A 12,551-nucleotide genomic window follows, 5' to 3' on the forward strand; every position below is an offset into this window, starting at 1 on the left:
GGGAGCTGCATGCATCTTCTGTGTGGGTGCACTTAAGTATGTGTCAGTATGTCTGTGTATAGTGCAACAATGTATTTATGGGAGGAAAGCCTAGAAGAGTCCTTTTGTGGTAACTTCTCTAACGTATGCAAATATTGTGTCTCTCATTTGTAAATGCACAGGGTAAGCGTTGAAAATGTGGAGGGTATTTGGTCCTAGTCTTTAGGATACAGGAAGTTAAAAAACAAGGGTATCTTTTAAAGTAATTATGAATGACTTTTATAACAAATTAAAATTGTTCCATTATCTCTTTATTCTATTTTTATGGAATATTTGTATGGAAATTAGATACTTGTGAATGGAAATTTAAAAAGAGATAAATGAATAAATGATCTCCTTCAGACCACACGCTGTTTCCTTCTGAAATTATTCTTTCCTAAAATTTACCCAATCCTGGTTAAACCCCCTCATACTCATGGATTTGTTGCCAGACAGGAGCTTCCTCAGAAAAGACTACCCTGTTACCTTTCTCCCGGTTACCTTTGGTCCCTTGACCCTGGCGCCCTGAGTCCTTTCCCTGGTTTGTCACTTATTAACTCTGGGAACAGACACACATGAGAGCAGGAGGGCTCTCTAGGATGTGTGGGAGAGGTTGGGGATAACTCTGAGTTTGGGGACACCTTTCCCTTCCCTTAAAACGTATGACAACTGCTTTCCTAATCTTTTCCCAGGTGTTTATTTCTACTCGGTTTAATTCAATCCAGTTCCAGGAAGCCAGAGACATTCTGAGCAGCAGAAAATGCCCTTTGTCTCTCTGTTTCCATTTTACTCGGAATCTCTCTCCAGGGGCTACAACACTCGATGTCTAGGATGCTACCTATGCCTTAGACTCCTCCGCTTGTGCAGGACGTGACCTTCTTCCCCACAATGGCCTCATGTTGGTTCTTTCTAGGCTTCTCTCTCTCTTCTAGACAGTTGTTGGAGCTTGCATTAGTACCTGGTGGCTCTAGCTTCCTCACTGCCCCTCACCCCAGCCATCTTATATAAGCTGACCTCTGCCCTTCTCTAGTACTGGGGTGTTCTCAGCTCTTACTCACTGGGACTAAACAACCCAGTGCCCCTCTGAAAGTCGTTTTGCCCCTTATCTTTTAATATCCCGCGTCTTTTATTTCTTTGACCGCTTTTTTTGTCTCTCACCCTTCTCCCCCTAATTCTCATTTTATTTACTATGACTTATAAATGAGGACCTTGCTAGACTCAGCCCTCACAGCTGTGTCTTCCTCATTGAAATTCTTTCTTTGGAGAGTGAAGCCACTCTTCTGGCTTCAACTAGTGTTTCTGAGGCAGCAGAGTATAATTCATTGGTAGGCAAAAAACAAAAAAATTTTTTTCATGAGAGACAGTTCAAGCCACATAATAATGATTTGAAGCTATATTAAAAAAATAAAAGTTTTATTAAGTCTTATGGCAAACATACATTCTTACAATGTAAACAACTTTATCAATCAGATTAATGTCAATAGGAAATTAACACAGTGTTCTAGCCATTAAATATATATATATATTTTTGTAATTGAAAAATGCTTTATTTTTAGAGATGTCACCTTTGGAATTTAAATTAAGCAGTATATGCACTAAAGAAATTGCTTTACAATACAGGTACTAAAATTTTTTTTGTCTGTGATATGTTTTTCACTAAAAATATTTTAATAATTCTAAAAATAATTTTGGAAGGCATGGGAGAAGGATGGAGGAACTAAATTATTATTTCAGGGTCTCTGATTAGTGCTTTTTGTCCAGTCCAGTCAGGTAATTTAAGATTTATAAGAATATATGTATAAATGAATCACTTTGCTGTACACCTGAAACTAACACAATATTGTACATCAACTATACTTCAATAAAAATTTTTTTTAATTAAAAAAAAACCAAAAGATTTATAAGAGAAATTGTTTTAGAAATCAAGGTGATAGAAATAACATTCAGCCTGGGATCATACCATTCAAGAAAAAGAGCAAGAAAACCACTTGTAAAAACCAAGATAGTATAATCAAAGTATATTCATAAGATCCTACTCTTAGTAACAGAAACACTCAGTATAAACATTACAAAAATAATTCTTACCATTTATTCAACACTATCATTTGCCAGGCACTGTGCTAGGTGCTTTACGATCATGATTTCTAATTCTAAAAACTATTCTTAGGAAGACGGCTAAGCTGTTTTTTGAACCAGAAGAAGGAAATGAAGCTTATTAAAGTGTAATGACTCATCTAAGGTTATATAGCTGGTAGATGTGAGAACTGGTGTTTGAGTCCAAGTTTTTTTTCCACGCTACACAGCACCTACCATATAGAAAATCGGCAGAATAAACTGCTCTTACTATTTTATCCAAATTTCATTTGTAAAATCCCAGACACAACCTACTATTCTGATGGTAATATCTATCTTTCATAGTATTAATAAATAATTAAGAGAATTCATTACGTTCTTATCATGTGTTTGGAAAACAGTGTTATCACAGATAACAATAATACGCTATTCTTGTCCTCAGTTCCAACAATTTAGAACCTGTTACTCAAAACAAGAAGCCCTCTGATTCAAATATAAAACACAGTATTCTAGTTAGTCATAATCACAAAGATCCGAAACCCCGTTTTTGAGCCATTTCTGCATAATAAGAATCCAGCCTGCATTTGTCCATAATAGAATATTAAACTAAGAAGTCCCTGAAGAGGTCACAGTGTTGACAAAATTCAGCATGATGGTGGAGGCTACACAGACACAGGAAACAAAGCTAGGCCCTTTCACACAGCCACAAGTCCTCGCGATGATTTCGTTTTAAGTCAATGTCTCTTCATGCCGCACATATTCCCCAACGTCTGCTTGATGAAATACCACAATCGCCATGGGGTCTACTTTCCTGCAGTCTTGTATAGACTTTGCTGCCATCCCAAAACCTAAAGGGATGTCTGCCATGGAGTACACCACGACTCCCTGGTACCGAGAAGTATTTTCAGCGATTCGACCAAGTCCAGATTTCAGCACATGGTTCCCATACAGGAAGGATTGCTCTGCTCCAGGTTTTATCCACACTTTATACTTGGCATAGGGTGCTAGGTAATCCAGAGCTGTGATGTGCAACCGAAACTTGTGGGTCTTGGTGAATTTTCCAAAGCACGTCCCCAGCGACACCAGCTTGTCACCGGAGATATTGGCGGCCAACTTCAAAATCTTCTCACTCACGTAGTACCCCTGGTCGTTGTGCATCCTGAAACAGTAGGTGCCGTCGGGCCTGTCGACCAGCAGCTGAAGATTCTCCCAGATGTATTTTGCTATCTTCTCAAACATTACACGCGTCTCCTCTTCATTCAGAGGCCTCATTTTCCCACTGGGTTGGAACGCTGGATCCTCATGCCTCAGTAGCCATTAAATATTAATATCTAGGTGCATATATTTAGAAGCAATAAAGAGATAGATTTCTAATCTTTTATCACACACACTAGAATTCTGACTCTGATCCTACATCTGATTACCAGCTATGATTTTGCAGTGTGGATTTTTTCCCAACACCACCTAGCAAATTTCTGACACCAGCTGGGTGTCCAAGAGTTCAATTCAATTCTGACACCATCTACCTGCAGATAGCGTTAGATCCCACAAGACTGCCCTCTCCCCATGTCAGACTCTGGTTGCAAGCCCAGATTGTCCCCTGTCCTTCTGACCAACTGGCTGTAGATTAGAAGTTTCATGGACCTTCTCCTTAGGTTTGATGAATTTCCCAGGGTGCTCAGAGAACTCAAACAGTTTACTTACTTGATTACCAGTTTATGACAAAAGGATATAACTCAGTAACAGTCAGATGGAAGAGATGCATAGGGTGAGGTACGGGGAAGGGGCTCTGAGATTCCATGCCCTCTGGAGCATGCTACTCTCTCTACGTGTCTTCCTGTTCACAAACCAGAAAGCTCTCTGAACCCCATCATGACATAGGTATGACTGATTAAACCATTGACCGTTGATGATTAAAGCCAGTCCCTAGTTCCTCTCCCCTCTCTGGAGGTCAGGGGGATGCAACTGAAAGTTCCAAGCTTCTAATCACTTCGTTGATTCTCCTGGCAACCAGCTCCCAGCCTTAGGTGCTTTCCAAGAGTCACTTCATTAACAAAACAAAAGACATGTTTATTGCTCTTATCAAAGAAAATTCCAAGGATTTTAAAAGCTCTGTGGAGGATAAAGACCAAATATATATTTCTTATTATGAGTCACAATACTGCACATAAAACACGTGTGTGTGCACAGATATACACACGTGTTCAAATGGCTCCTCAGAGTCCATCAGACGTCCACAATTCTCATCTCATCTCATCCTCAAAACCACCCTGTGAGATCAGCATTTTGTTGACCTCCCTTAAATCAGCTGGATCAGCTGGGAAGATAACTGATAAGGGAAATAAACTATCCAGTGTCCCACAGCAAACTAGTGGCAGTGCTGGGACAAGAATTAGTCTAATCCCTTAAATGCCACATTTATTGTTTCTTTTGCGTACCTGTAGGCAGATAGGATAGGGGGTCCCCGGAGGAAAAGAACCAGACCTAGCTTTCTTAACATGAGAGAAGCCATTTTAGACCTAAGCCATTTTGTAATCTAAGCCTGGCCACAATGCTTGTCTTTGCAGAAGAATAGGTCTCGGTAGATAATGGTTTTAAGTGAACAAAGGAATTAAAGAAAAAACAGCTCTTACCAGGCCAGAAGATAACCATATCGGAGACAATATATCAGTTGTAAAGACTACCAGTTCTGTTTCAAAAGTAAAGATCAGCCTTAAGCACATTCTTGAGCTGTTTTGCAGGATCCAAACCCCCAATGAGCACTCAACCACCAGGCTGACTAGAACCTAAGTAAGGATGATGCTGACCTTTCCTAACCCTCCTGACTTCAGTCAACTAGAGCCTGGACTCTGCCAACCTTGGCCCCTAGTCTGTGCTGAATTCTTCTTTGCTCAGGGCCCTTCATGAATATGAATGTGCCCTTAGCTTAAAACTTCCCCCATTTTGCGGTTTGGGAGACATTGCATTGGGAAATATCCCCGGTGTTCTTCTTACTTGTTGGAAGTAAAAGAATCCTTCCTTCTGCTCTTTGGCTTGATTGCATCTTTTGGCTCAACGCCCACCAAGAGGCAAACCCAGTTTGGGGGTAACATTAGGGGTCAGGAGATTCAGCTCAGGCATCATAGCAGAGGCTATTGGTGTCCCACCAGTTCTAATTTAAGCTGATGCATGGTATTCTACTGCAAGAACCACAATTGTCCACCTAAAGGCTTCTCCCAGCTGGTATGTGCCAAGGTAGGCCAGAAATGCCAGCTTGATGTGGTAGTAAATGTCAGGGGAGGGGAATGGTTCTATAGCCCAGTGATTAAATCTCTGTCTTGTAGTGGGCTTGTGTTCCTGAGCTGTGGCCTTCACAAGTGTTTCTTAGCTGTTTCCTTTCCCCTTAGTGGAGACAGGCAAGCTAGAGGGGGTTAGAGATGGGGTTTTCCCGTCCCCCAGGAAGGTTAGGCTCTAGTAAATTGTTTCCATGGAAGGCAGGCTTTGGTTAAGAGGACAGAATGCTCCGGACTTATTTCAAAGTAGGTGTATTTTTCCTCCTCCTAGAAGAAGCACAAGGTGTTTTATTTCCTCATTATTCGCCCAGAGAACCTGGTTGGGCTTCTGGAGTAAAAGTCACAAAAGTGTGAGGGCCCCCCTACCACTGAAACCTCCTCCACCTCCAGCCCCCATTTGTATCTCTCAAGCTTGCCCACGCTGAACCTCTGGCCATTCGTCAAAGACAGTTGGAGTGACCATACCAGGACTGGCTCCAGCAGTGGACTTCTGCTATGGGCAAGTCTGTCTCTCTAACTCTGGGGGCAGTGATTTGTCCTGTGAGTCCAGTTCTCTGATGTATCTAAAAAAGTTGCTGCTTTTCAGTTGTTCAGCTTTATTCTTATTGAGAAAATGGTAGAGATGACTTGCAAGCTCTTTCTATATCAGACTAGAAACACAATGGAAGCTTCTTATTTAATATTTTTATTCTAATAAGATCAAAGAAGTAATTTTTTTAATCTCCTGGTGACTCATTCCAGTTTTAACTTTTCTTTCAGAGCTTCCTTATAAATTCTTATGGAATGACTGCAGCTCCTTGTAAAAAATTAATCAACAGAAACCTCAATTAAATAGAGCTGGAAGACCAGAAGGGGGAGTTCTCGTGCCCCGTGACAATAGCAGAGCCAAACAGGAAGAAGACCACTTCTCTTCTTCCTGGCAAGGACTCAGCCAAGGAAAAGCCATGGACTTTTTGTTTACTCTAGCCCTCTCAGCTTCCTTTTTCTCTCTATGTAAGCATTCTCCTTCCCTTGCCGTGCGGGGGCTCACCATGGTGGCAGATCCTGAATTGTAGTTCTCTGCAGATCCCGGATAAACCCATCTTTGCTGGAGAAAGATCTGGTAGTCTGTTTTGGGTCAACATCCTTGTGAAGTATGTGTATCCCACCCACCTGGGAAGGGAAAGCCCAAAGGAGGTCAGCAAGCAGAGAGAGCTGGTATTTGCTATAGACTTAGGAAGACCAGGCAGACACAGCCTCCTGGCTACTTTGGCAGCCACAGAATAAATTTACTGTAGTCCTGAAGAAAAAAAAAAAAATCATACATACCCATCTGCAAATTGAACTATAAAAACACCATCCAAAGTGAAATCTAAAAACAAAACAAATAATCATAAACACTAATTCTGTAAATATAAAATATGTTATACTTAATTCACAAGTAAAATAAAATTTGCCTACTTATTCCATACCAAAATCTATAAGCTCTTTTTCTATTTTCTATTATTTTCCTCTCTTCTCTCTCCCTCTACCTCCCTCTTATTCTCCCTCTCATTCTTTATACTCCCCTCTCTATGACTCGTATGGTATGCAGCCTCTAAGATGGTCCCCAATGATCCCTGCCTCATTCATGCCCTTGTGTAGTCCCCTCCCAACAAGTGTACTGACTTGCTTTTCATGAATACAATACAAAAAAAATGATGGGCTGTCACTTCCCAGATGACAATACTAAAGACGGTGACTTCTGTCTTGGGTGGTGGGGTCTCTTGCTCTCTGGCTTTGAGGGAACCCACATGCCATAATGTGAGTGTTCTTTTAGTGTGGCCTGAGGCCTTTGTGGCAAAGAACTTATTGGGCCATAACCAGTGAGGACCCAATGCCTGCCATCAGCTGTGTGAGCCTGGAGCTGAGAAGTGAATCTTTCCCCAGTCAAGTTTTGAGGTAACTGCAGCCTTTGCAGACTTGTGAAAGAGACCCTGGGCCAGAGGAACCCAGCCAAGCTGCCCCAGGATTCCTGACCCACAGAAAATGTGAGATCATACACGTTTGCTGTTAGAAGCCACTGCTTTTGGAGGGTGATCTGTTACATAGGAATGGACAATGAATAGCCCTTTTCTATTCCCCTTTGTTCTGACTCTTTGCCATTTTGTGCAAACCAAAGTGAACAAAGTATGAAGCTCAAATATTCGCATGATGATATTAATAATAATTTCAAAATTGAAAAGTTATTTATTTTTCAAATTATTTACATAGACTACTAGGTGCTGAAGTTCTCAAATGTATGAATTCCAAAAATCCATGTGTTTAAGTCCTAACCCCCTGTACCCCAGAAAGTGACCTTATTTGGAAATAATATCATTTCAGATGTAATTCGTTAAGATGACATCTTACTGGAGTAGGGTGGGCACTAAATCCATTAGCACGTGTCCTTGTAAAGAGAGGAAATTGGGACTCAGGTATGCACACAGGGAGAATACCGGGTGAAGACACACAGGGAGAAGACAGCAAAACACCGGGAAAGAGGCGTGAACAGATCTTTCCCTCACAGCCCTCAGGAGGAACCAATTCTGCTGACCCCCTTCCTCTGAAACTTCTAGCCTCCAGAAATGACAGAGAATACATTTCTGTTGTTTAAGCTGCCCAGTGTGTGGCACTTTGTTATGACAACCCCAGCAAAGGAAAACACACATGCATTTTCTTATTTGATCCTCAAAAACTCTTGCAAAAAGAAGGTCATTTGTTACATAAAATCTGATTACATCTACATCTATGATGTAAAACCACAAGGCTTTCTTAAACTTAGCTTTTGTAATTTATTTTTAAAGTACTAAGTTCTGGGAACCACGTGATTGCTTGTGTTTTCTCCCTGTAAATATCAGAGCTTGCTCTGCTTTTCAGCAATCATTGGACTTCAGCATGACTATGTCTCAGTTGCTGGATCATGTGGCAATTTTGTTTTTCTGTGTCTTAAAAGCCAGCTCTCTGCATACGTTTACTGCAGCTGTTTATGAGCATGCAGTGATATTGCCTAATGCCACCCTGATACCGGTGTCCCATGAAGAGGCCTTGCTATTAATAAACCAAAATCTGGATCTTTTGGAGGGAGCAATCACATCAGCATCAAAGCAGGTACCGTTTCTCAAGTGTGCTGGCTTCTACGTAGAGAAAAGGGTGGGGTCTTAGGAGACAGAATCACTGTCAGGGTCAATTACACTTTTGAATGACATATGTGTCAGGGTAGCCAAGACCTTCTTTTACAGAGTCCTCCCTGCTCCTAGTTATTAGAGCAAAGACACTATTACATGCTTCCCTTGTAGTGAGAGCAACATTTTGAAAAGAACGGCTGGTTATTAAGTGGCAACAAACTTTTGAGGAACTTTCTGTAAATTCAACAATTTTGTTGCTCTTTTCTGCTACAGATGGAGGGTGAAGGACGGATGGGTGAGGGATCAGTTGCTATTCTTAGAGTGTTTGTGGCCTTGGTGTACTTCTGTGCTCTTAAGAGTTTGCAGGTTTTTAGGTTACTTCATAACACCAAGACGATTAAACGTAAATTGCATTGTGTATTATATACAGTGTGTATTATATACTTCATACTTCATTCTAATTACAAGACAAAAGTACATATGTTAATGCATAGTAAGTCCTTGAGTTGAATGAAGGGTTAAGTTTAAGTGTGTGGTTTGGACGAATATAGTTGAAATAGATCAGGTAAACAAGGGATATATAAAGTCTGATGAAAGTCATGGATATATACATATGACATATATCTATCAACATACATTCTTCTACATGCAAAGATTTAAAAAGGTTATTAAGGGGACTTCCCTGGTAGTGCAGTGGTTAAGACTCCGAGCTCCCAATGCAGGGGGCCTGGGTTCGATCCCTGGTCAGGGAACTAGATCCCACATGCATGCCGCAACTAAGGGTTCGCATGCCACAACTAAGGAGCTGGCAAGCTGCAACTAAGGAGCCTGCCTGCCGCAACTAAGACCCAGAGTGACCAAATTAATTAATTAATTAATTAATTAATTAGACGGTTATTAAGAATTCTGAGGTTCTTTTTCACCTTAGTCCAACTATTTCCTTAAAGGCCACACAGCAGCTTCCAGGATGGTCTTCCTACTGAAGGCGCCCAGGTGAGCTCATGTTGTACCCCTAGGCCTGGCACCCTTCAGGTAACTGTGTCAGAGCTCCCTTCTGAGAAGCAGGAATCACATTTGCAGGGTATGAGGCAGTAAAGGTTGGGCGGAAGAGAGAGTGATAAATCAATCCTGACACATTCAGGCAAAATAATTGGCCAAAGGTCAGGGAGAGGGTTTATCCAGGGAAGAGTTAGGTTTATAGTTAACAACCACAGTGAGTGGCAAGCCTGAGAATAGCCTGGAAAAATATTAACAGCTATGAAAGGATGAAAAAGTTACATAGAAATGATTACTGTGGGATTAGAAAATGAAAGTGGTTGGGCAAAGAAAATAAATTATAAAAATATAGAAAGCAAAAGAATAAGGTGGAAAAAAAAAACCCGAATGTTTGTTCTTCAGCCACTCAGGTCCTCTTGCAGGCCCCGTTTTTGACTGTTTGCTTATTTGAGAAATATTTTGATTCAGCTCCATTTTTAACAGGGTGCACATATTATTGTGACTCCAGAAGATGGTATTTATGGCTTTAACTTCAGCAGGGACTCTATCTACCCATACTTGGAGGATATCCCAGACCCTCAAGTGAACTGGATCCCTTGTAATAATCCCGACAGGTAAAGAAACATATTGTGGAAAATTTAACCATGAACATGAACTTACTTTACCTGGGAAAACTTTGTAAAAGATCACTGTATAAGATTTACTATTGACTCTAAGTTTCAAGATAGTTTTATAATTTTTCATCTCCTACAGATATGTGTATTAGGAAAGTGAATATGAATTATGATATCACAAAAGTCAGTGCTGTAACGTAACATAGAAATGATCAAATTCAATGTGAATTTCCACTGGGGGAATGATCTGGAGAGGATAGCATAACTTAGGGCCACACGGTGGTTGGCTAGAGGAAGAACCATATCCAAACTCACCTCTTCTGACTCCTTGCCAGTGAACAGAAAATTGTTTCCCTATGTAGGTCTGTACTTTTAAAACTATGTGAGAAAATAGTGAAACAGAGTCACATGTCAGTTTAAGATTAACATTTTTCCTTTCACATGAATAAGATAGCTGGATGAGGTTAATATATACGAAATTCTTAAAGCTTAAGGTGATAACCTAAGAGGTGATATAGCAGAACTGTGTAAGTGGTTTACATCAAGTCTAGAATAAGAAATATGAAGTCTGATAAAAGTAGCACTATTATTTTTAATATAAGCAAAACAATACAAACTGTGTACAAACGTTTTAGAGAATCACGTCAGTTAGCTCACATCTTTCCAAGTGTATTATTGCTAAAATTGTAGGAGTTCCTCTTTTGGAACTGCTCTCAAAACCACACAAACAACTGTATCTGCTTATAGAGACACCTTGATTTTGACAAAGTTCAATATTATTTATCTTAATCATCTACCTTATATTTCATTACATCATAATTTTTTCTTATTTAACCATGTCTTATACCAGAGCTTCAGATTCAAAAGGGCAAGCACTGTTATGACTTCCATTTTGAATTGACTTCATTTGTTTCTGAATGACCTTTCCCTAGAGCCAAATTTCCTAGGGCTTTCTGAAAATCCCCACCAGGGTGTTCCATTTGTTCCATTTCAAGAAGTCTGGTAGGAGAGGGAGGAACCAACATGGCAGAGTAGAAGGACATGCTCTCACTCCCTCTTGTGAGAACACCAGAATCACAACTAGCTGCTGGACAATTATCGACAGGAAGACACTGGAACTCACCAAAAAAGATACCCCACATCCAAAGACAGGAGAAGCCACAATGAGACGGTAGGAGGGGCGCAATCACAGAAAAATCAAATCCCATAACTGCTGGGTGGGTGACTCACAGACTGGAGAACACTTATATCACAGAAGTCCACCCACTGGAGTGAAGGTTCTGAGCCCCACGTCAGGCTTCCCAACCTGGAGGTCCAGCAACGGGAGGAGGAATTCCTAGAGAATCAGACTTTGAAGGCTAGCAGGATTTCATTGCAGGACTTTGACAGGACTGGGGGAAACAGAGACTCCACTCTTGGAGGGCACACATAAAGTACTGTGTGCATCAGGACCCAGGGGAAGGAGCAGTGACCCCATAGGAGACTGAACCAGACCTACCTACTAGTGTTGGAGGATTTCCTGCAGAGGCAGCGGGTGGCTCTGGCTCACCACAGGGAGAAGGATACTGGTAGCAGAAGCTCTGGGAAGCACTCCTTGGCGTGAGCCCTCCCAGAGTCCACCACTAGCCCCATGAAAGAGCCCAGGTAGGCTCCAGGGTTGGGTTGCCTCAGGCCAAACAACCAACAGGGAGGGAAACCAGCCCAACCCATCAACAGTCAAGAGAATTAATGTTTTACTGAGCTCTGCCCCCCAAAGCAACAGTCAGCTCTACCCACCACTAGTCCCTCCCATCAGGAAACTTGCACGAGCCTCTTAGATAGCCTCATCCACCAGAGGGCAGACAGCAGAAGCAAGAACTACAATCCTGCAGCCTGTGGAACAAAAACCACATTCACAGAAAGATAGACAAAATGAAAAGGCAGAGGGCTATGTACCGGATGAAGAAACAAGATAAAACTCCAGAAAAATACTAAATGAAGTGGAGATACGCAACCTTCCAGAAAAAGAATTCAGAATAATGATAGTGAAGATGATCCAGGACCTCGGAAAAAGAATGGAGGCAAAGATCGAGAAGATGCAAGAAATGTTTAACAAAGACCTAGAAGAATTAAAGAACAAACAAACAGAGATGAACAATACATTAACTGAAATGAAAACTACACTAGAAGGAATCAATAACAGAATAACTGAGGCAGAAGAATGGATAAGTGACCTGGAAGACAGGATGGTGGAATTCACTGCTGAGGAACAGAATAAAGAAGAAAGAATGGAAAGAAATGAAGACAGCCTAAGAGACCTCTGGGACAACATTAAATGCAACAACATTCACATTATAGGGGTCCCAGAAAGAGAAGAGAGAGAGAAAGGACCAGAGAAAATATTTGAAGAGATTATAGTCGAAAAGTTCCCTAACATGGGAAAGGAAATAGCCACCCAAGTCCAGGAAGCACAG

General features: G+C 41.2%; 1 protein-coding gene and 1 pseudogene across 2 annotated transcripts in view; one reads left to right on the forward strand and one right to left on the reverse strand.

The window, feature by feature from the left end:
- Positions 1-2,648: 2,648 nt before the first annotated feature.
- On the reverse strand, positions 2,649-9,435 carry LOC137769229 (60S ribosome subunit biogenesis protein NIP7 homolog pseudogene; annotated as a pseudogene).
- VNN1 (vanin 1) overlaps positions 8,259-12,551 on the forward strand; it is a 29,587-nt gene continuing 25,294 nt past the window's right edge. For both annotated transcript variants that reach the window (XM_068550968.1, XM_068550969.1), the window contains exons 1-2: positions 8,259-8,471; positions 9,968-10,098. In XM_068550968.1, the coding sequence (XP_068407069.1) occupies positions 8,259-8,471; positions 9,968-10,098 (344 nt within the window). The remainder of the gene's footprint in view (positions 8,472-9,967; positions 10,099-12,551) is intronic.

This window comes from Eschrichtius robustus, chromosome 9 (assembly GCF_028021215.1).
Source record: "Eschrichtius robustus isolate mEscRob2 chromosome 9, mEscRob2.pri, whole genome shotgun sequence".
NCBI classification, from domain to species: Eukaryota; Metazoa; Chordata; class Mammalia; order Artiodactyla; family Eschrichtiidae; genus Eschrichtius; species Eschrichtius robustus.